Source organism: Schistocerca gregaria, chromosome 2, assembly GCF_023897955.1.
Source record: "Schistocerca gregaria isolate iqSchGreg1 chromosome 2, iqSchGreg1.2, whole genome shotgun sequence".
NCBI classification, from domain to species: domain Eukaryota; kingdom Metazoa; phylum Arthropoda; class Insecta; order Orthoptera; family Acrididae; genus Schistocerca; species Schistocerca gregaria.
The window spans coordinates 505,929,783-505,954,122 of NC_064921.1; the positions used below are offsets into that span (position 1 = coordinate 505,929,783).

At 42.9% G+C, this 24,340-nt stretch overlaps 1 protein-coding gene across 1 annotated transcript in view; it reads right to left on the reverse strand.

Annotated features, from left to right (window-relative positions):
- The window catches only part of LOC126328907 (cytoplasmic dynein 2 heavy chain 1), a 906,666-nt gene that overhangs the window by 63,345 nt on the left and 818,981 nt on the right, over nucleotides 1-24,340 (reverse strand). The window contains exons 66-68 of the mRNA XM_049996078.1: nucleotides 24,076-24,236; nucleotides 23,648-23,884; nucleotides 1,833-2,088 (exon numbers count right to left, since the gene is read on the reverse strand). Of these exons, the coding sequence (XP_049852035.1) occupies nucleotides 1,833-2,088; nucleotides 23,648-23,884; nucleotides 24,076-24,236 (654 nt within the window). The remainder of the gene's footprint in view (nucleotides 1-1,832; nucleotides 2,089-23,647; nucleotides 23,885-24,075; nucleotides 24,237-24,340) is intronic.

The following is a 24,340-nucleotide window of genomic DNA, read 5'->3' on the forward strand; positions in this document are numbered from 1 at the left end:
GCCTGTTGTCCTAACTCTCATTTCACTGCTTTCCATACAGGCATATATCTGTTGTCAGAAGCACTGATTTCTGATATAATGTGCTTGTTTCTTAACTTTTTAGTAACTTTTCTTTGTAATTTTGACTAATTTTTGCAGTATCCAAAAATACATTTTCTTTTTTCTTCCACAAAACACTTTAATCCCTCTAGGGAGCCATAGCTTTTTACATGGCTGTTTAATGTCTTTTCTGATTGGTTTATGGGCAAAGGTACTTTCCAATGACGATATGAATTTATCATGGAATAGACTAATTTTTATATCAGAATTTAGTTCACTATACATTTTTATCCCAGGTCATCTTTTGTAAATTACTGTTAAGATGTTTGTCCAGGAGTCACTAATTATTCTAACTGATTACCACTGAGGGGAATTGATACTGTAAGGTGCTACTTGTTTATCCCAACTTCCTATGCACTATGATCAGAGAGAGAATTTATTACTGGGTTATTTTCTTGTTTTGAACTTCATCAAAGAAATCATTATCAGTCACAGTTCTACTGCCTTTATCCATCTCTGTTAGAAAGTCAAGTACTGCAATCAAACTACAGAAGCTAAATAACGTTTGCAGATCATTTTTCACATCAGAATTCTTCAAATATCTAGAATAAAATCACCAAAGATTATTAAATACTACTTTGCTGTATTACAGATAGCATAATAAGGAAGCCATGTATCTCATAACTATTTCAAATTTCCCACTATGTATCTGCAAGATGATCCATAGGCTTGGAGCCACACTTCTAATACAAAAACATGCAGATAAACAGAAATTTAAAGTCAGGTAGTATCATTTGGGAGAGGGGAAAGACTGTTAGGCTATGTTACCAACATGGCATTGATTCTGGAGGCTATCATCTTGGATTTACCACATAATTCTGCTATGGAAAGGTTATCATGTGACATATCAAACTGACAGATAATTACATGACAAAAACAATGGTGTCTTATTGCAGGGTTGTTGCTACTTGTATAATCCATTCCTGGTGCATTTTAACCAATACATGTACAGGTATGAGGGCACAGGCATGAATAATCCACTCCCTGATTGATGTACAACAGAGCCACAAAGTCTATCACTATACACATTTCTTAGTACCATGTTCACTTGATTTTTGTGGAAGTGAATAGTAAAAATATGCAAAATACATTCAGATCACAGCAAAGACCAATATATACTATAAACAAGAGTGGCAGCACAGTTCTCTGCATTAAAATGTTTTGAAAGGCTGGAAATCTTAACTGTTCCTTGTGAATACATTTTTCAGAATGTCATATATGTAATAGATTTTTAAAAAAATAATGCTAAAATTGTTTAGCAGATAATTATGAAACTAGAATGGCTATAATTTTCGTATAGACAGAAAAAATAAAGTTAAAACTTAGAAAAGTTTACTGTACAATGTCATCAAATTATATAACAAATCACCACAACATACAGAAGACACAGATACGATCTGCTCTTTCAAAGCAAAACTAATAACATTATCTACAAAATGTAGGTTCTGCATGGTAATTGAGTAACCTGAATTAAAAAACGTGTCTTAATTTAAGAAGTTATGTATCATAATATATGCTGAATAATAATTTACAATGCTAGAAAAACAAATGTAATTACAGATGAAAAGAAAATTCATTGCCAATTATAGCATAAGAAATTAATTTTACACTGTTAATATGTCAACAGTGTGAATGATGACATTCCCCAAATTTAAATTGTTTTGTGAATTGATTAGGAAATTAAATCACATCTGTTTCAAAAACATACATTACACCATGCATTGTCAACTCACCTGCCTGACAGAGACGATCTATCATGTCAGTGGCAACACGTAGGTCAGCATCACCAAATTCATAATAGGAAGTCCATCCCTGAGGAATGAAACTGCGTCTTTCCTGAATTATTGCATGAAACCATGCCAACACAAATAGGGCTCCTGTCCGTAAAGTTCGATTGTTTGCTGCATGGTTCCCAGAAGGCCCAGAAAAGAATTCCGGACCCCATGTTGCCAATGTTCTTTGAATGTTACGCTTCAGACCTTGTGGAGACTGTAATAAAAATCAAGCCAGGAATTTATCAAGAACATGTAATTATGATTTTGAACAATTGTTATATATGCATTATTGCAAACTGTAAATTGAAAGATTTTGTTATGTTTTAACCATGGGCCAGAACATTGGCACTCTGGTCCTGAAGAAGCTTTTTCAAGTTCTTGCAGCCAGAATCTATCTCCTTCCGAACGCTAGGCTCTCAAATAAATTCAGTCCTATTGTCATAGTACATATTTCATGCCCATGATTTCTTAAATCTTCCTCCAAATATAAATATTCCTTTATGTATCCTGCTACTAATGCACGCAAGTAAGAGTGTGACTGCGTTGACTGTGGGTCACCGCATGTGTGTGCTCAATCACCCGTCAACTGTATGTGCGCGGGCTTGCCACTATAGGCCACCACTAAGAAGCGTGCACATGGGATGGTCCCCGCCACCCTGTTACCTGGCAACTCACACCTATATAAGCATGGAGCAGCACTGACTGAACCTTCTGCTTTATTTCTCGTTTGTACCATGCACACATACGTTTCTGTCTTCTGGAGTCCCGAGAAGCTTAATGTTAAGAGTTTATGAATGAATCCATGTTTGTGTGACTTGGGACGGTTTCTGTACTGCATTGTTACTACATGATTGCCAATGAGTTTGGAACAGGTTCCACATGTGCAATATTTAAGTGTAGTTTCATCACATTTATTCATTATGGATGCCATGCTACTGGTACTGACTGAACAGTTTCCTTCAGCTGTGACCACTTTGTTGGCTTCCATCAACAGACAGGGTACCATTCCACTGGCCCTCCATATAATGATTGAGCCAAGGATTGACAAGCTTATGGAAAAGAACTCGAACATTTTTTTGGCTTTTGGTGTAACAGACTCAAATTTGTGCAAAACCTTAGTCTTCTCGTGGATTCCACCTAAGGCGTATCACTTACTGTGTCGGCTTGCCACTTGACAATAACCAGCAGCTCTTACTTTTGATCACATGAACAGTTTATTGTCCAACTACTACTATAAGCAAATGCATGTCATAGCAGCACGAGATGAATTCTACTGTTGCCTTAATAAACAAAACCAGACATACTGGCCCTGGGCAGCCAAACTTCACAGCCTTAGCTGTAAGTGTCAGTTCATTACTGATGTCCATAATGAGACCATGATGCCCATGGTGTGTGACACAATTATCTGTTTAGCTCCAGACAAGGAAGTGTTCCAGAAGCTCTATACTGTGATCTCCTCCCCCAGTCTTTTGAGCTTCTCAGGCAGCATGTGACCAAATTGATGTGGCATTAGTGTCACCAATGTTCCCACTAGGACAACAGACAGCTTGCACAAGGGAGCAGAAATGGTGAACATGCGAGCCCAGTGATGAGCTGACCAAGTCTCTGCCAAGCAGCAGCAAACACCACAGCACCAGCATCAGCATTCTCCATTTCTGTCTTGTCCAGCACAAAAGGCCCTAAGTGCTGGACGGCTTGTAATGCTTGCCACACAAAAGGCCACATTGCATCTGTGTGTTGTTTGCTGAAGGCTGCTCAAGATACGGACATGGATGTAAACAGTGTGATTCCAATGCTTGTGACTTCTCCCAAGCTGTTTACTGAGTTAAGTGTTTTTGCCAAGTGATCCAGCTACTAGTTGACACAGGTGCTGCAGTGATGTGATTGAATTCTCAGACCTATGTGAGTTTAGGATCACTGCAGCTGACATTGGTCATGAGGAAGCTGGTTAGTTATAATCAACAAACATTGTGCTGTTCAGACAATTTATGGCATCTGCCTCATACAAGTCAGTGGTTTGTTCCCCTACACTTTTGTTGGATGCTGATGATGGTGTTGACAACTTGTTTGGGATGGCACATTTCATGCCTTTGGATTCTATATTACCAATGCAGTTCACCTTGTGTCCCATCAGGTACAGTATTCACAACCGGAAACACTGTGTGAGGAGTTTTTGGACTTGTTTTTGCAAGTGTGCTATAAATTTTTTTGTTCATATTTCTTTGAAATCCATGGCTCAGCCTCATTTTGTTGTGCATGTCCTATTCTTGTCACTCTGAGAGATCAAGTGAAAGCAGGATTGGACAGACTTCAATCTCTAGGGGTGGTGCAATCTGTTATGGCCAGTGAATGGTCATCTCCGTCGGTTGTAGTTCAGAAGCCGTAGGAGGAACCTTGCCCCTGTGGCAACTTCAGTACTACTGTCAATGCACCGTTGATTGTGGATATGTATCCTCTCCCATCTGAGGAGGAACTATTGGATGGCCAGTGCCTTTATAAAATTAATTTTTCTGAAGCATATCTGCAGGTTTCTGTGGATAAAGAGTTTTGGGAAATTGTGGTTTTGTATACTCTTTTTGGTCTCTATCAATATTTGTGCCTTCCTTTTGGTGTGGCTAGTGCCCCTGACATTTTCCAATGATTTTTAGCGCTACTGACTATGGCTGTCCCGGGTTGCATTAATTATCTGGGTGATATTGTTTGAAAAAATTTTCACACTTTGTTTTCTGTTATATAGTCTGAAGGCTTACGGTACAACCATCTATTGTTTCTTTAGGGTTCGAGGACTCGTGGCATGGGGTTCGCCCTCTGTCAGAACACATCTCTCCTGTTACGTCTATGCCTAGCTCCTCATCCATGAAGGAGCTTCAGGTTTTCCTAGAGAAGACAAACTACTACCATAAATTCCTGTCAGGAGCGGCCACACTGGCCCACCCATTGCATGCCTTGATACACAAGAATGTACCTTTGGGCTGGAACCCAGATGGCAAACATGCTTTTCAAATGTTGAAATCCAAATTACTCTCAGCCTCTTGTTTAGCTACATTCTGTCCTCACAAGCACATAATTTTGGTGACTGATGCCTCACAGTATGGCCTCAGCAGGATCATAGTGCAGTGATATGCTGCTGGCTCTGAACGACCTTTTGATTTTGCCTCTAAATCTCTCACTTTTGCCCACAGCATTATTCTCATGTGAAAAAAGAGGCTCTTGCCATCATCTATACTCTCAAAAAATTTCATGTTTTTCTTGTATGTCTCACCTTATAACAGACCATAAACCCTTGATTTTCTTGTCTAACCCTGACAATTCCTTTCCTGACAAGGCAGCACACCACCAGCAACACTGGATGCTGCTCTTGTCTTGCTACAATTACGGAATCGATTTTCGACCTACGTCTAAACAAGCCAATGCGGATGCCTTGTCCCACCTTCCTGTGGGTCAAGATCCTGACTTTGGTCAAGATAAATTGCTTTGCTTCCATCTTGATACTGAAACACTGGCCTCAGTCAAGAGTTTCCCAATTATGAGGTTGCACGTAGCAGCTCCCAGTGCTGCTGACCTGATTCTTTGCCAGGTGGTTTGGTTTGTTCAACAGGACTGGCTAGATAAACTGCTGGGTCATGCTCCGGACCCTCAGCACATTTACTTTTCCTTATGGTTGCACAATTACTTTTCTTTATGGTATCGTCTCTCTGTTTCTGATGGTGTTTTGCTGTTGTCCACAGAAGACCTCCCTCTCAGAGTAGTCATTCCCACCGCTTTACAGCATGAGGTTCTATCCCTTCTCTACCAGTCCCATTGTGGAGTTTAGTAGACATGATTTTTGGCCAGGGATTGATGGCAAAATTGTCAATATTGTTGGGCCTTGTGAGCACTATGTCTGACAGCAGGCAGCTCCCATGGCATCTCTGTAGCCCTTGCCCACTCCATGTCAGCCATGGGAACATGTTCATGTTAACTTTGTGGGTACTTTCTTGAATTCCTATTGTCTCTTAGTTGTTGATGTATTTTTCCAGTTTTATTACATTCTCAAGTGTGTGTCAACATCGGCCCAGGTCACACTTCATATGCTTTTAAGGTTTTCTTTTCTATTGAGGGGTTGCCTTGTACCTTAGTTTCTGCTAATGGGCTCCAGTTACTTTTTCACACATTTTAATTGTTTTGTTCCTGTCACAGTATTTGTCATGTTATGGCTCTATTATTCCACCTTCAATCAAATGGCAAGGTGGAACAATTCATGCATATGTTCAAGTCCTAAATGAAAAAGTCTGATGGGGGAGTAGAGTCCGGCTGAGATACTTCACAACTGGCAGCCACACATGCTACTCCACCTTCTGCGGCCTGCACTGCACCTGCCGCAATCAGATTCCTCTGACCACTAAGCACCAGTATCACACCTATGGGCATGACTGTTTGGTTGCCATCCCAAGTGGATACTGGCCGCTGTTGTCTGTCACCAGGGATGCCATTTTTGTGATGTCAGTGTGGATGACAGGCTGGTGGTGCACCACTTCGATCGATTGTGGCCCTGCTAGCCACCAGAAGCTAACAGTTGCCAAGTGCAGCCCCCATTGCTGCAGTCTGCTCCACTGCTTTTTGCCTCGAGTCCATTGTCACATGCCATTGAGGTGCCCCTGCCCCAATGGCTGCCTGCTTCACATGTGGTGCCCTGGGGTTCAGTCCATCTCTGTCCTCAGGTCTGTTGCTGCAGCCTGCTGTTCCAATTGGGCCGCCTCCACTGGTCCCCTCGTCATCATCACCTCGGCCATCATCTCTGGTGGATCCAGCCCTGTGTCCTCCATCCACCTGCCCACTGATAATGATGGAGAGATGGTGATGGCACCCTCCTCTCTCATGCTCTTGTCAGGCACCACATGGGACCACCGCTCTTGGGTGTGCCTACACATTCCAGCCTTTTTCTCAGGCGCCTGCCCGGCACACCATCCTATCACCTCTGTCGGCACCAGCTGCCACTGCTCTGGATCCAATGGATGTCTCTCTCTTTGGGTTGCTGGCGCCCTCCTCCATTGACTGGGCATCATTTCACATGAGAGAGAGAGATATATGCTATATCCTGCTACAAGTAAACATGAGTGTGAGTGTACTGAGTGTGAGTTACCATGTGTATGCACTCAAATCACCTGCCAATTGTATTAGTGCGGGCCAGTCACCAGAGACTGCCAATGCACATGGCACGGTCTCAGCCATGCAATCCACTGGTGGCCTGTGCCTATATATGCATGTAGCAGCACTAACAGATCCTCTTGTATATTCCTAGTTCATATTGTGCACACCAATGTTCTGTGTCTTGTGGAGTCCCGAGAGGCTTAAGATTCAGAGGTGATGAAAAAAGCCATAATGTGCACTCTATTCTGTTGATGACTACATAATAACTGCTTCTCACTACACTGTTGGCATGCAAGTCTTTGTCACTCTCTCCCTTGAGATGAGCAATATTGACCATCTTGTCTGGTAAATGATCACTGAGGTGAAAGACCTACAGCTTGTGACTAATAACCGTGTTTGCTTGACAGATCATAGTGTTTTCTTCATGAAAGAACCTAAAACTAGAATTAACTGGAATATTAATAACTAAACAACCAAAATATCAACACTACAGATTTCTGTAGTTGCTCATACACATTACCTACACTGTGATTTATCACTCAGTTGCTTCTTAAAGAATTATTTTCCCAAGAGAAACAAATCCATTACTCAAAAATTTAATTGGATGGATGCAAAATCTACTCACCAAGTGGCGGCAGAACACACATATAAAAGACGGTTGTAATTAGGCAAGCTTTTGGAGCCAGTGGCTCCTTCTGGCAGAAGGGTTGAAGGGAAGGGAAGAGGAGTGAAGGAAAAGGACTGGAGAGGTCTAGGAAATGGGGTGGATTTTGGGAAAATCATGCAGAACTGTGAGGCACGGGAGACTTACCACATGGGATGAGAAGGAAAAGCTGATTATTGGGGATTGCATCGGACAAGATTTGAAAACCTGGGAGCTTAAAGCTGAAAGACAGGGTAATACACTCCTGGAAATGGAAAAAAGAACACATTGACACCGGTGTGTCAGATCCACCATACTTGCTCCGGACACTGCGAGAGGGCTGTACATACAAGCAATGATCACACGCACGGCACAGCGGACACACCAGGAACTCGGTTTTGGCCGTTGAATGGCGCTAGCTACGCAGCATTTGTGAACCGCCGCCGTCAGTGTCAGCCAGTTTGCCGTGGCATACGGAGCTCCATCGCAGTCTTTAACACTGGTAGCATGCCGCGACAGCGTGGACGTGAACCGTATGTGCAGTTGACGGACTTTGAGCGAGGGCGTATAGTGGGCATGCGGGAGGCCGGGTGGATGTACCGCCAAATTGCTCAACACGTGGGGCGTGAGGTCTCCACAGTACATCGATGTTGTCGCCAGTGGTCGGCGGAAGGTGCACGTGCCCAGCAACGCACGGATGCACGCCAAGACCGTAGGAACCTAGGCAGTGCCGTAGGGGACCGCACCGCCACTTCCCAGCAAATTAGGGACACTGTTGCTCCTGGGGTATCAGCGAGGACCATTCGCAACCGTCTCCATGAAGCTGGGCTACGGTCCCGCACACCGTTAGGCCATCTTCCGCTCACACCCCAACATCGTGCAGCCCGCCTCCAGTGGTGTCGTGACAGGCGTGAATGGAGGGACGAATGGAGACGTGTCGTCTTCAGCTATGAGAGTCGCTTCTGCCTTGGTGCCAATGATGGTCGTATGGGTGTTTGGCACCATGCAGGTGAGGGCCACAATCAGGACTGCATACGACCGAGGCACACAGGGCCAACACCCGGCATCATGGTGTGGGGAGCGCTCTCCTACACTGGCCGTACACCTCTGGTGATCGTTGAGGGGACACTGAATAGTGCATGGTACATCCAAACCGTCATCGATCCCATCGTTCTACCATTCCTAGACCGGCAAGGGAACTTGCTGTTCCAACACGACAATGCACGTCCGCATGTATCCCGTGCCACCCAACATGCTCTAGAAGGTGTAAGTCAACTACCCTGGCCAGCAAGATCTCCAGATCTGTCCCCCATTGAGCATGTTTGGGACTGGATGAAGCGTCGTCTCACGTGGTCTGCACGTCCAGCACGAACGCTGGTCCAACTGAGGCGCCAGGTGGAAATGGCATGGCAAGCCGTTCCACAGGACTACATCCAGTATCTCTACGATCGTGTCCATGGGAGAATAGCAGCCTGCATTGCTGCGAAAGGTGGATATACACTGTACTAGTGCCGACATTGTGCATGCTCTGTTGCCTGTGTCTATGTGCCTGTGGTTCTGTCAGTGTGATCATGTGATGTATCTGACCCCAGGAATGTGTCAATAAAGTTTCCCCTTCCTGGGACAATGAATTCACGGTGTTCTTATTTCAATTTCCAGGAGTGTATGTGAGACAGAGATTACTGATTAAACATGATGTATGAGTAGATAAGAGTAAAAAGCTAAATTTATTTTATGTAACAGAGGTGGGAGGGGGACAGTGAAAAATAGATGGGTAAGACAATGAAAGACGATGAAAACTAAAACAGAGTCAATAAAATAGTAGTTACTGTGAAGAAATGGTGAGATGGAAGAAATTAATGTAAATTAAGGCCAGGTAGGTGGCAAGAACCAACGACATGTTGTAGTGCTAGTTCCCAAATCCGGAGTTCTGAGAAACTGGTGTTTGGGAGAGGAATCCATATGGCGCATGAGGTGACAGGAGCCTATGCCACAATTGTCATGTTGTAGAGCATGCTCTGTAACAGGATATTGTGTGTTGGCAGTATACACCCTCTGCCTAAGCCATTCATCCTAATTGATAGTTCGGTGGTAGTCGTGCCATTGTAAATGGCCGAACATTGTCTACATAACAGCTGGTATATGAGATATCGTTTCACAGATGGCTCTCCCTTTGATAGAATATGTTTTGCCAGTTACATGGTGCAGGTATAGGGCAAGTTTTCCTGCAGGGATGGTCACAGGGGTAGGAACCATAGGGTAAGGAGATGGGTGCAGAAGGAACATACCGTCTGACAAGAATATTGTGAAGAGGGGGTGGGGGAGGGGGGGGGGGGGCAACAAAAAGCTATTCTAGGTGTGGTGGGCGAGATATCAGACAGAATGGATCTCATTTCAGAGAATGATTTTAGGAGTCTGCATCTGAAAACAATATGTTTGTCTCTAATGCCAAGGATGCATGGGAGGGAATGTTTGACATGAAAAGCATGGCCACTGTCAAAATTTAAATACTGTTGTTTGTTGGTAGGTTTAATGTGGACAGAAGTGTGTAGCTGGCCTTCAGTGAGGACAATATCAACATTAAGGAAAGTGGCATGGGATTCAGAATAGGACCATGTGAAATTTAATTGGGTGAAGGAATTTAGAGATTCCAGGAATTTTAACAGGTCAGTCTCACCATGAGTCAATATGGTAAAGATGTCATCAATGTATCTAAATCAAAGCAAGGGCTGAAGACTTATGGATTACAGGAAAGCCCCATCCGAGCAACCGATGAAAAGGTTGGCACAGGAAGGAGCCATCCTGGGTCCCATGGCCATACCCCTGATTTGTTTGTAAGTCTGTCCCTCAAAGGCGAAGAAGTTGTTGGTGAGTATAAAATTGATTAAGATGGGTAGGAAGAATGTCATAGGTTTGAAATAAGGTGGGCACTGACTGAGGAATTGTTCAGCAGCAGTCAGACCATGTATGTGGGGGACAAGCAAGGTGTGTGGTGGAAGTGAGATGAGCACAGATTTCAGATGTTGGTATCTTTAATATAGGAGGGAAGTCTTCATACTATGGGTTGCAGGTGTTGATCAACTAAGGCAGATAAATGTTTGGTGAGTGCTTTGAAGCTAGGAACTATAGGATGGCCAGGATGACTGAGATTGTGGGTCTTAGGCAGAAGGTAAAAGGTGGAGGTGCATGGTTTGGGAGGGGTGAGAAGTTCAATAGATTGAGATGTTAGTCCTTGTGAAGGGCCTGACATTTTAAGGAAGGACTGCAGGTCAATTTGAATCACAGGGATGGGATTTAGATGGCAGACACTGTATGTAGAAGTGTCAGACAGCTGGTGTAGAACTTAAACTGAAGGAGGGCTCTTTTATAATTGTAACAGTATGTAGGTCCCCTTCAGGAAACTTTCATTTATTCCTGGAAAGCTTGGATGCCTTGTTGTGCTATCTGCCAGATAGGGGAAAGCAAATTATTACATGTGGGGACTTCAATGTTGATTCACTGAAAGAGTGTAATAGGAAGAATGACTTGTAAGTCTTGCTCGGTTCTTTCAATTTGACATCTGTCATTAATTTTCCTACTCGGGTAGTAAAGGACAGCAGCACATTGATAGATAACACTTTTATAGACCAAGATAGGTTTAAAAAGATAAATTCTTGTCCTGTTGAGAATGGACTTTCTGATCATGATGCTCAGCTAGTTACAGTATATGACATAGCTCCATTCAGTAATTCAAAACTACCCTCCAAAGTTGTGTGTTCAATTAATAACTCAACAATTAGAAATTTCAGAGAAAATCTTCAGCATTTAGACTGGGATGAGTTGTACAAAGAACCCGATGCTAATTTAATATATAACTTATTTCATGATACACTTGTAAGAGAATTTGAAAACTGTTTCCCCAAGAAAGTAGTTAAATCTAATTATAAGAAACCATGCAAAAAGACCTTGGCTTACTAAAGGAATAAAAATATCTTGTAACTACAAAAGAGAACTGTATCTAATAACAAGAAAGAGTAATGACTCAGAAACAACCAAATATTATAAAAACTACTGTGCTACATTTAGAAAGGTTATTAAAAAGTCCAGAAGCATGTGCATCATGTCTGAGATTAATACCTCTGATAACAAAATCAAAACAATTTGGAATATTATTACAAGGGAGACAGGACAACCAAGAGTACAGGATGATGGCATCACCATCAAAGAGAATGGAAACTTGATAAAAAAAACAAGCCAGAAGTTGAAAACATTTTGAATAATCATTTTTTAAATGTTGTAGAGAAAATAGGATCTAAATGTTCATTAGAAGAAGCCAGGCAGTTAAAGGAAGGGGCCTTACCCACACCATTTGATACAATTGCAATTCCAACCACCTCTCCTTCTGAAATTAGGTAGATAAACTCTATCAAGAATAAAAGGTCACATGGATTTGATGGCATTTCCAGCAGGATAATAAAAGCTTGTTCCCAAGAAATAAATGAGATTCTTAGCCACATATGTAATAGCTCTCTGAAGCAGGGTATTTTCCGAGATAGACTGAAGTATGCCATTATTAAGCCACTGCATAAAAAAGGGGATACGTCTGATGTCAACAACTAATGCCCAATCTCTCTTCTGACTAACTTATCCAAAATTCGTGAAAAAGTAATGTATTGTAGAGTAGCTTCACACCTGAACAAAGTGTCAGTTTGGTTTCCAGAAGGGTTTTTCAATGGAAAATGCTATATATACTTTCACTAATGAAATATTAAATGCTCTGAGTAACCAGAAGTCACCCGTTGGGATTTTTTGTGATCTATCAAAGCCTTTTGAGTGTGTAAATCACGGAATACTTCTAGATAAGCTCAAGTACTGTGGTTTCAATGGGACAGTGCTCAAATGGTTTAAATTGTACCTAACTGGAAGAGTGCAGAAAGTTGAAATAAACAGTTCACATAATATGCAAAAAACTGGTGATTTCTCAAACTGGGGAACAATCAAGAATGGGGTGCTGCAAGGTTCGGTCTTGGGTCCTCTGCTGTTCTTAATATATATTAATGACTTGCCATTCTATATTCATGAAGATGCAAAGTTGGTACTTTTTGCCGATGATACAAGTATAGCTATCACACCCGACAGACAAGAATTAACTGGTGAAATTGTAAATGATGTTTTTCAGAAAATCATTAAGTGGTTCTCTGCAAATGGGCTCTCATTAAACTTTGACACAACACTGTATATACAGTTCCACACAGTAAATGGAATGACCCGATTAATAAATATAGACTTCGATCAGAAATCGGTAGCTAAGGTAGAATATTCAAAATTTCTAGGTGTATGCAGTGATGAGGGGTTGAACTGGAAAAACCACACTGAGGATCTTCTGAAACATTTGAGTTCAGCTACTTATGCTATTAGGGTCACTGCAAATTTTGCCAAAATACATCTGAGTAAATTAGCTTACCACGCCTTTTTTCATTCTCTGCTTTCGTATGGCATCATATTCTGGGGTAACTCATCATTGAGTAAAAGAGTGTTTATTGCACAAAAGCATGTAATCAGAATAATTGCTGGAGTTCATCCAAGATCGTCCTGCAGACACTTATTTAAAGATATAGAAATCTTCACTGTAGCCTCACAATATATATATTCACTTATGAAATTTGTTATTAACAATCTGAACAAATTCAAAAGTAATAGCAGTGTACATGGCTACAACACTAGGAGAAAGGACGATCTTCACTACTCAAGGTTAAATCTAACTTTGGCTCAGAAGGGGGTAAATTATGCTGCCACAAAAGTCTTTGGTCACTTACCTAATAGCATCAAAAGTCTGACAGATAGCCATATAGCATTTAAAAGGAAATTCAAAGAATTTCTTAATGGCAACTCCTTCTACTCATTAGATGAATTTCTGGATATAGTAAGTAGGTAATTTCCCAACTCCCCCCCCCCCCCCCCAAAAAAAAAAAGAAAAAAAAGAGAGAGAGAGAAATTGATCTTCATTAACATACACCTTTTGGCCAAGTACTACAGTGATAGATCCTTTGTCTGCTGGGAGGATAATGATGGAGTTATCAGCTTTTAGGGATTGTAGAGCCTGGAGTTCTGCAGTAGACAGGTTAGGGTCATGTTGTAGGTAACTGAGAAAGGGTTATGAAGCAACGTGGGATGTGAGGGATTCTTGGCAAGCTTGTAAGGGATAATTTTGAGGTAGTGGTGATGGATCAAGTTGGAACTGTGGTCTAAACTGTTCGAGGCTGGGTTCAATGTCAGGTTTGCTGTTAGAAAGGTTTCGGGACTGGGATGCAAAGTGATATTTCCAATTGATATTACGTTTTCAGAAGAGTAGGGCCTCCACTAAAGCAGCATGATCAAATGCACGTTTAGAGCTGAAAGTGCAACCCTTAGATAATAAAGATCATTCACAAGGGGAAAGTGCTTTAGATGAGAGGTTAAGAACACTCTAATGTTGTGACTGGTTCTTGTTGTTATGGGTTATTCTTGGTCTGAGAAGCAGTGGTGAAGGCTGTGGGATGTTAAGATGATTGGCCAAGCTTGGTTTGTAGGAGAGGAGTGGTGGTTGATGGAGTTGCTGTTTAGGGAGCTGCAGTGGGACAGGAAGGAAAACACCATGGTTCAGGTAGTTCAGGAGAAGGTGGGAAACCTTTTTGAGGTGAAGTCTGGCATGTTGTTGCAGTTTGAAGTTGGCTTAGCGGATGATACCATCCAAGGAAACATGAGGGACAGATAGATGCAGGATTTTGCAGGAGAGAAATCTGGTGGAGTAGAAATTGGCTGATGAGGCGTATACGTTACAGACTATCCGAGTAAGAACAAGAGATTGCTGTATCTGAAACTGTAAAAGAGTCTAGTGTAGGGTAGGATTACATACAGAAACAGGAACTTTTAATGTTAGACCTTCTAGACTAACTCCAATGGACAAGCAGGTTTCAAGAAACATAATGTGGGGCTTCAGTTTCGCTGGCCAGGGTGGCCGAGCGGTTCTAGGCGCTACAGTCTGGAACCGCGCGAATGCTACGGTCGCAGGTTTGAATCCTGACTCGGTTAGGATGTGTGTGATGTCCTTATGTTAGTTAGGTTTAAGTAGTTCTAAGTTTAGGGGACTGATGACCTTAGAAGTTAAGTCCCTTACTGCTCAGAGCCATTTGAACCATTTGAACTTCAGTTTCGACAGTGCAAAAGCATGTTTTCGATAAGGACAGGTGTAATATGAGAGGGGAGTCGTCATGGCAAGAGAGGACAGTTTAAAGAGTTAGAAATCATGGGAGTTGAGAAAAAAAATAATAAAATACGCAGAGGGTGGAAAAGATAGAAAAATGGAGGAAACGCAAGGAAAAAATTTGGAAAAATCAGCAAAATTCTTACAAAAATCATGAGAACAGGCAATGGTTATTAATGATTCGGTGATCAATACGATATGAAAAAAATGGTTGGAAAAGAAAAAAGGAAAAAAGCTCATGAAATCAGACATAATTTATGAAAATGGGGTAAACAGGTAGTGAAAGTCGGAAAAAAGGAAAAAAGCTCATGAAATCAGACATAATTTATGAAAATGGGGTAAACAGGTAGTGAAAGTCATAGGAGCAAATGAAAACTGCTTACCTTGGTAATAAAAGTGATGTAAGAGATGGCAGTTAAAGTCAATCAGAGAAGTTTGCCAAAAAAACAAATGCACAAAAATGTGAAAGAATTACATATAAATGAGATAAGTGGAGGGTGGGAAAGAAAATAGCTGTCAAATCTGCAAATAAATCAATGAAAGATGATCAGGAGAAGGTCATGAAGTGTAATGAACCATAAATTGTTGCATGCAAATTTGTAAATAAAAATTGAATTGTTATATGCAAACAAAAATGGAACTATGTGCATGGAAATCAGTAGTAGAAAAGATGTAAGGGAAAAATGTTGATTAATCTTGGTGATACAGATAAACAAATGAATGGATTAGCACATAAGGCAGAAAACAGATGATAATTTGAACAAGACAGATGACAACAAAGACTGACAAGAGGCTTATATAAGAAGGAATTTGCAGAATTCAGAATAGAACCATGGTAAATTTGATTGGGAGAAGGAATTCAGTGATTCCAGGAAATTTAAGAGGTCAGCCTCACCATGAGTCCATATGGAAAAGATGTCATCAATGTATCTAAACCAAACTAGGGGCTGAAGACTTATGGATCCCAGGAAAGCCCCCTAAGCCATCCTGATGCCCAAGGTCATACCCCTGATCTGTTTGTAAGTCTGCCCCTTAAAAGTGTAGTAGTTGTTGGTAGATATAAAGTTGAATAAGGTGAGTAGGAAGAATGTCATAGGTTCAGAATCAGGTGGGCACTGGCTGAGGAAATGTCAGCTGCACACTTCTGTCCACACTAAGCCTACCAATAAATGACAGTATTTACAATTTGACAATTGCCATCCTCTCCAGGTCAAACATTCCCTCCCATACAGTCTTGGCATTCGAGGCAAATGTATTCTTTTGGATGCAGACTCTTTACAGTACTACACCACCATTCTCACCTTAGCCTTCACTGCACATAATTACCTCACCAGCCTAATTCAAAAGCACATTTCCTGGGCCATCACATCCAATCCTGGTACTGCTGATCCCTCCAATAAACAACTTCAGAGCACATCACTGGTGACTCAGTATTATTCTGGCTGGACTGTATTAATCAGCTACTTTGACAGGGCCATAACTTCCTAAAATCATGCCCTGAAATGAGATCCATTTGTCTGATATCTTGCCCACCACTCCTAGAATAGTTTTTTGTCACCCCCCCCCCCCCCTCCCAATCTCTCCAATATTCTTGTGAGACCCTATGCTCCTTCTGCACCCATCTCCCTACGCTTTTGCTCCTACCCCTGTGACTATCCCTGCTGCAACTGGCAAAACATATACTATCAAAGGGAGAGTCACCTGTGAAATGACATGTCATATACTAACTGTTATGTAAACACTCAGCTGTTACATAAACACTGTTTGGCCTTTTACATTGGGATGATTGGGATGACTACCACTGAATTATCAATTAGAATGAATTGGAATAGGCAGAATATTGTGTTGCGGAGAATGCTCTACAAAATTAGTGCTTGTTTCACCACACATGCCATCTGGATTCTTCCCCCCAGTGGACAGCATACTGAACATGTTTTCCACCAGTCACATGGAAATTAATAATCCAATTTGATGCAGTTTTTGGCCTCCGGATACTTAAAAACCAACGTGACTGATACTTTTTATGTGGTTTTTTGGCATGAGGACAATTAAAAACCAATGTGGTTGAGACTTTTTATGCAGTTTTTGGCCCCTAACAATTGAAAACTGATGTGAGTGATGCTTTTTATGTGCTTTTTGGCCTCAGGAGAATTAAAAACTGATTTTTCGCATCCGATGTGAAATGACCTTACTGTGGTGTATGGGCTTATGTAACTAACAGTACCACACCTGTACACCCATGCACACTGACTAGTACAGTTTGTTTAACATCAAATGTACACCTTAGGCATTGTTGTATGATTCATTTGTCATATGTAGTCAGTCACTATTAAATTATGATGCTTACAGTACTATATATTGCTACATTTTGTAACACACCCCCCCCCCCCCCCTCCCCCCGTCTATATGTTTTCCCCCTTCTTCGATAATATTCCGTTGCAATTTGATGTCATTCTGACCAGTGGTGTTATTTCTACAGTGATTTGAAAGTTTAACTTGAATTATAATCACCCTGTACATATATAATGCAGTGTGTGTAAGTGTGTGTGTGTCTTGAGGTAAAATACATGCACAATAAAGAAGCAGTACTTGAATTTATTTTGTAGTGACTGGTGTTTGAGATTTCCAGCTGGGATGAACTTGCCATCTTCGAGAGTAGAGTCTACTGCCTCAAGATAGTGCAAAGTGGCAGAACCAAACAGTTAATAGAGATAAGTAATGGACCACAAAAATTTGCAGCCTCCATAGTCCACCTCCATATAAGGCCTGAACAATGGTAAGAATGTTGCATTCTACAATACCTCTTCTCCTATCTTCCATGCTCCACAAAAGTTTTCCGGCATACCTTGCGGACTAGCACTCCTCAAAGAATGGATATTGTAGAGAAACAGCTTAGACAGAGCACAACGGATTGTTTCCAGAAAGAATTTCCACTCTGGAGGGAAGTGTGTGTGTCACTCGGATTAAAACTGTGTGGCAGACCAAGATTTGAACAAGGGATCTTTTCCTTTAGAGAAGACCTGTTAGATAGGGCAACCACAGGTGTGACTAATTATCTTATTAGGAGTTAAGAAGCCATTTCAGATATATTTAATATTTTTATCATCAGACCACTAGCAGTTCCATGGAACTGAAAACCATGCTCTCACCTGAGACTATGGTTCTCATTGTCACATAGCTGGTTGTAATTTGATAATAAAAGGATTAAATACACCTGAAGTGCCTTCTTAATCCCCAAGATGTTTTCTTTAGCTGGCAAGCGAGTTATACTGACAGAACTAGTCACGTATGACTCATGATCTGCCTTTGAAGCTTTACTTTCCAGGTTCCACACTTGAGTCCTGGTTTGGTACACAGTTTTAGTCTGCCAGGAAGTTTTAAATGAGTGATTTCTCCACCGCATAGTGAAAACTCATTCTGACAACAATCCTTTAGTATATGGCTAAGGTATTTCTCTTCTTTACCCTTTTTCCCGGGAGCATTTCTCTGAAGTTTGGAAAGTAGCAGAAGAGATACTGGTAGAAGTACTGGTATACTGGGCGCAGTGAATGGAACGCACAGGCACACGCACGGAGTTTCGAGATTTCGTGGCTGGCGGCTGCTTCGTCGGGGGGGAGAGGAAGAGAAAGGGGGGGGGATGGGGGGATGTGGGTTTTGGGGGAGCGAGTGGGGAGTCATTCCAGTCCCGGGAGCGGAGGGACTTGCCTTGGGGGGAGGGAAGGATGGGTGTATGCTCGCGCACACACGCGTGTCCATCGGTGCATGCACGGACACAGGCAAACATGTGTAAGTATGGATGGATATGTGTATGTGTGTGTGTGCGAGTATATACCTACCCTTTTTTCCCCCTAAGGTAAGTCTTTCCACTCCCGGGATTGGAATGACTCCTTACCCTCTCCTTTAAAACCCACATCCTTTCATCTTTCCTTTTCCTTCCCTCTTTCCTGACGAAGCAGCCACCGGTTGCGAAAGCTCGAAATTCTGTGTGTGTTTGTGCATTTTATTTATTGTGCCTATCTACCGGCGATTTCCCGCTTGGTAAGTCTTGGAATCTGCGCCGGTAGACAGGCACAATAAAATACACACAAACATACACACAATATTACGAGCTTTCGCAACTGGCGTGGGTTTTAAGGGAGAGGGTAAGGAGTCATTCCAATCCCATATATATATATATATATATATATATATATATATATATATATATATATATATATATATATATATATATATATATATATATATATATATATATTCCTGGAAATGGAAAAAAGAACACATTGACACCAGTGTGTCAGACCCACCATACTTGCTCCGGACACTGCGAGAGGGCTGTACAAGCAATGATCACACGCACAGCACAGCGGACACACCAGGAACCGCGGTGTTGGCCGTTGAATGGCGCTAGCTGCGCAGCATTTGTGCACCGCCGCCGTCAGTGTCAGCCAGTTTGCCGTGGCATACGGAGCTCCATCGCAGTCTTTAACACTGGTAGCATGCCGCGACAGCGTGGACGTGAACCGTATGTGCAGTTGACGGACTTTGAGCGAGGGCGTATAGTGGGCATGCGGGAGGCCGGGTGGACGTACCGCCAAATTGCTCAACACGTGGGGCGTGAGGTCTCCACAGTACATCGATGTTGTCGCCAGTGGTCGGCGGAAGGTGCACGTGCCCGTCGACCTGGGACCGGACCGCAGCAACGCACAGATGCATGCCAAGACCATAGGATCCTACGCAGTGCCGTAGGGGACCGCACCGCCACTTCCCAGCAAATTAGGGACACTGTTGCTCCTGGGGTATCGGCGAGGACCATTCGCAACCGTCTCCATGAAGCTGGGCTACGGTCCCACACACCGTTAGGCCGTCTTCCGCTCACGCCCAAACATCGTGCAGCCCGCCTCCAGTGGTGTCGCGACAGGCGTGAATGGAGGGACGAATGGAGACGTGTCGTCTTCAGCGATGAGAGTTGCTTCTGCCTCGGTGCCAATGATGGTCGTATGCGTGTTTGGCACCGTGCAGGTGAGCGCCACAATCAGGACTGCATACGACCGAGGCACACAGGGCCAACACCCGGCATCATGGTGTGGGGAGCAATCTCCTACACTGGCCGTACACCTCTGGTGATCGTTGACGGGACACTGAATAGTGCACGGTACATCCAAACCGTCATCGAACCCATCATTCTACCATTCCTAGACCGGCAAGGGAACTTGCTGTTCCAACAGTCCGCATGTATCCCGTGCCACCCAACGTGCTCTAGAAGGTGTAAGTCAACTACTCTGGCCAGCAAGATCTCCGGATCTGTCCCCCATTGAGCATGTTTGGGACTGGATGAAGCGTCGTCTCACGCCGTCTGCACGTCCAGCACGAGCGCTGGTCCAACTAAGGCGCCAGGTGGAAATGGCATGGCAAGCCGGTCCACAGGACTACATCCCGCATCTCTACAATCGTCTCCATGGGAGAATAGCAGCCTGCATTGCTGCGAAAGGTGGATATACACTGTACTAGTGCCGACATTGTGCATGCTCTGTTGCCTGTGTCTATGTGCCTGTGGTTCTGTCAGTGTGATCATGTGATGTATCTGACCCCATGAATGTGTCAATAAAGTTTCCCCTTCCTAGGACAATGAATTCACGGTGTTCTTATTTATATATATATTTCCAAGACTTACCAAGCGTGAAAGCGCTGGTAGACAGGCACAATAAAATACACACAAACACACACACAAAATTTCTAGCTTTCGCAACCAATGGTTGCTTCTTCAGGAAAGAGGAAAGGAGAGGGAAAGACGTAATGATGTGGGTTTTAAGGGAGAGGGTAAGGAGTCATTCCAATCCCGGGAGCAGAAAGACTTACCTTAGGGGGAAAAAAGGATAGGTATATACTCGCACACACACACACACACACACACACAAACACACACACACACACACACACACACACACACACACATATCCATCCATACGTTTACAGACACAAGCAGACATATTTAAAGGCAAAGAGTTTGGGCAAAGATGTCAGTTGAGGCGGAAGTGCAGAGGCAAAGATGATGTTGAATGACAGGTGAGGTATGAGTGGCTGCAACTTGAAATTAGCGGAGATCGAGGCCTGGTGAATAACGAGAAGAGAGGATATATTGAAGGGCAAGTCCCATCTCCGGAGTTTGGATAGGTTGGTGTTGGTGGGAAGTATCCAGAGAACCCAGACTGTGTAACACTGTGCTAAGGTGTGCTGGCTGTACGTCAAGGCATGTTTAGCCACAGGGTGATCCTCATTACCAACAAACACTGTCTGCCTGTGTCCATTCATGCGAATGGAAAGTTTGTTGCTGGTCATTCCCACATAGAAAGAGTCACAGTGTAGGCAGGTCAGTTGGTAAATCACGTGGGTGCTTTCAAATGTGGCTCTGCCTTTGATCGTGTATACCTTCCGGGTTACAGGACTGGAGTAGGTGGTGGTGGGAGGATTCCTTGAAGCTCCACCTGGAGCTTTTAGGTAGGGTGGCAGGTGATCGGCGTGAATGGAAGTGCTCCATTGCAGCGAGGCCCTGGACGTGCGGGATATTTGTGTATAGGGAAGTGGCATCAATGGTTACAAGGATGGTTTCCGGGTGTAACAGACTGGGTAAGGATTCCAGGCATTTGAGAAAGTGGTTGGTGTCTTTGATGAAGGATGGGAGACTGAATGTAATGGGTTGAAGGTGTTGATCTACGTAGGCAGAGATACGTTCAGTGGAGGCTTGGTAACCAGCTACAATGGGGCGGCCGGGATGTTTGGGTTTGTGAATTTTAGGAAGTAGGTAGACGGTAGGAGTGCGAGGTGTCGGTGGGGTCAGAAGTTTGATGGAGTCAGGTGAAAGGTTTTGTTGGGAGCCTAAGGTTCTGAGGATTCCTGCCCCGAAATGAGATCCATCCTTCATGAAATCCTCCCCACTCCACCAAGAGTGTCTTTCCGCCGTTCACCTAACCTACGTAACCTCTTGGTTCATCCCTATGCAATCCCCAAACCACCTTCCCTACCCTCTGGCTCCTACCCTTGTATCTGCCCCCGGTGTAAAACCTGTCCTATGCACCCTCCCACCACCACCTACTCCAGTCCTGTAACCCGGAAGGTGTACACGATCAAATGCAGAGCCACGTGTGAAAGCACCCACGTGATTTACCAACTGACCTGCCTACACTGTGACGCTTTCTATGTGGGAATGACCAGCAACAATCTTTCCATTCGCATGAATGGACACAGGGAGACAGTGTTTGTTGGTAATGAGGATCACCCTGTGGCTAAACATGTCTTGGTGCACAGCCAGCACATCTTGGCACAGTGTTACACCGTCTGGGTTATCTGGATACTTCCCACCAACACCAACCTATCCGAACTCTGGAGATGGAAACTTGCCCTTCAATATATCCTCTCTTCTCGTTATCCACCAGGCCTCAATCTCCACTAATTTCAAGTTGCCGCCACTCATACCTCACCTGTCATTCAACATCATCTTTGCCTCTGCACTTCCGCCTCGACTGACATCTCTGCCCAAACTCTTTGCCTTTAAATATGTCTGCTTGTGTCTGTTAACGTATGGATGGATATATATATGTGTGTGTGTGTGTGTGTGTGTGTGTGTGTGTGTGTGTGTGTGTGTGTGTGTGTGTGTGTCCGCGTGCGAGTATATACCTATCCTTTTTTCCCCCTAAGGTAAGTCTTTCCACTCCCGGGATTGGAATGACTCCTTACCCTCTCCCTTAAAACCCACATCATTTCGTCTTTCCCTCTCCTTTCCTCTTTCCTGAAGAAGCAACCATTGGTTGCGAAAGCTAGAAATTTTGTGTGTGTGTTTGTGTGTATTTTATTGTGCCTGTCTACCGGCGCTTTCACGCTTCGTAAGTCTTGGAATCTTTGTTTTTAATATATTTTTCCCATGTGGAAGTTTCTGTCTATTTTATTGGTTGCTTCTTTAGGAAAGAGGGAAGGAGAGGGAAAGACGAAAGGATGTGGGTTTTAAAGGAGAGGGTAAGGAGTCATTCCAATACCAGGAGCGGAAAGACTTACCATAGGGGGAAAAAAGGACAGGTGTACACACGCACACTCTGCTTGTGTCTGTGTATGTGCGGATAGATATGTGTGTGTGAGTGTACACCTGTCCTTTTTTTCCCCTACGGTAAGTCTTTCCACTCCCGGTATTCGAATGACTCCTTACCCTCTCCCTTAAAACCCACATCCTTTCGCCTTTCCCTCTCCTTCCCTCTTTCCTGAAGCAGCAACGGTTGGTTGCGAAAGCTAGAAATTTTGTGTGTGTGTTTGTGTGTTATTTTATTGTGCCTGTCTACTGGTGCTTTCTCGCTTGGTAAGTCTTGGAATCTTTGTTTTTAATATATTTTTCCCATGTGGAAGTTTCTTTATATCAGATAATATTTCAGGTTTCAAACATGGATACAGCTTTAATGACTGTGCCACAAGCCCTCATCCTCAACAATCAGAGAAGCCTTTAAAAACAATCTAAACAAAAAGCTCTGCACTTTTATGAAGCTCACAGTACCTACCCATCTAATCCACATTAACTAATGTATCCTGACACTTTCATGACTCCCTGAGATATAGGAACTCTTATCGCACTGATGTAAATATAATCTACAAAGATAGTCAAATATTAAGGAATTAGATTAATTATTTTTTACCACAAATCTTTTTACTCACATTTACTTTTGCCTGTTTTACCACAATAACTCAAGCTTTATGACTTAGCAAATAATTTTGTAATTCAGAATTTATAATTTTGCGTACCTCATATGTCATCTTTAGGCAGGACTGAGCAAGGACAGATGAAAAGTTTAAGTGTTGTTCTGTTGAAAGCCACAACCTAAAGTTTTCATGTCCCTTTACTGTTCTAAGATATTTCTCAAGATCAGGTAGACAGGCTGTTGCCAGATGAAGGTTCTTGAGGCACAGCCAGTTACCCTGATCAGCAGCAATCTGAAGAGCCTCCAGAGCCACATTCAGTTCATTTGCACACAGCACCATCTGGAGAAGGTAGTGAAATTAACCAGCACAGGAAATTGTAATTACTGTTCAGAAACAGTAATATAAGACACTACATTAAAAAATTATTTTCGGCAACTTTCAATATAATATTATCTAAAAAAATAAGCAACAGAACAGAATGAGAAACTGAATAAATTTTCGAACTGAAATAGGCCTATATAGTGGCATACTTCTTTGTATTTTTCTTCTCCTACAGTTGCGCTGGCGAGTTCACGCAGTTCTTCAGAAGGGTCTGCTCCAGGGGAAGTTATCAACAAGATGGGCTCATATGGTAATGACTCTGAATACAACTGTTTCAGGCTAATTGCTGGTGGTGATAGATCCGCCAAACCTGTAAGAGGAAACATTTAAAAAAATGATAATAATCTTCATTTTGTGTCAAACGTTTTGAGCATGGCTACAAAATAAGTTAATACAGTAGGAAAATATAGACTG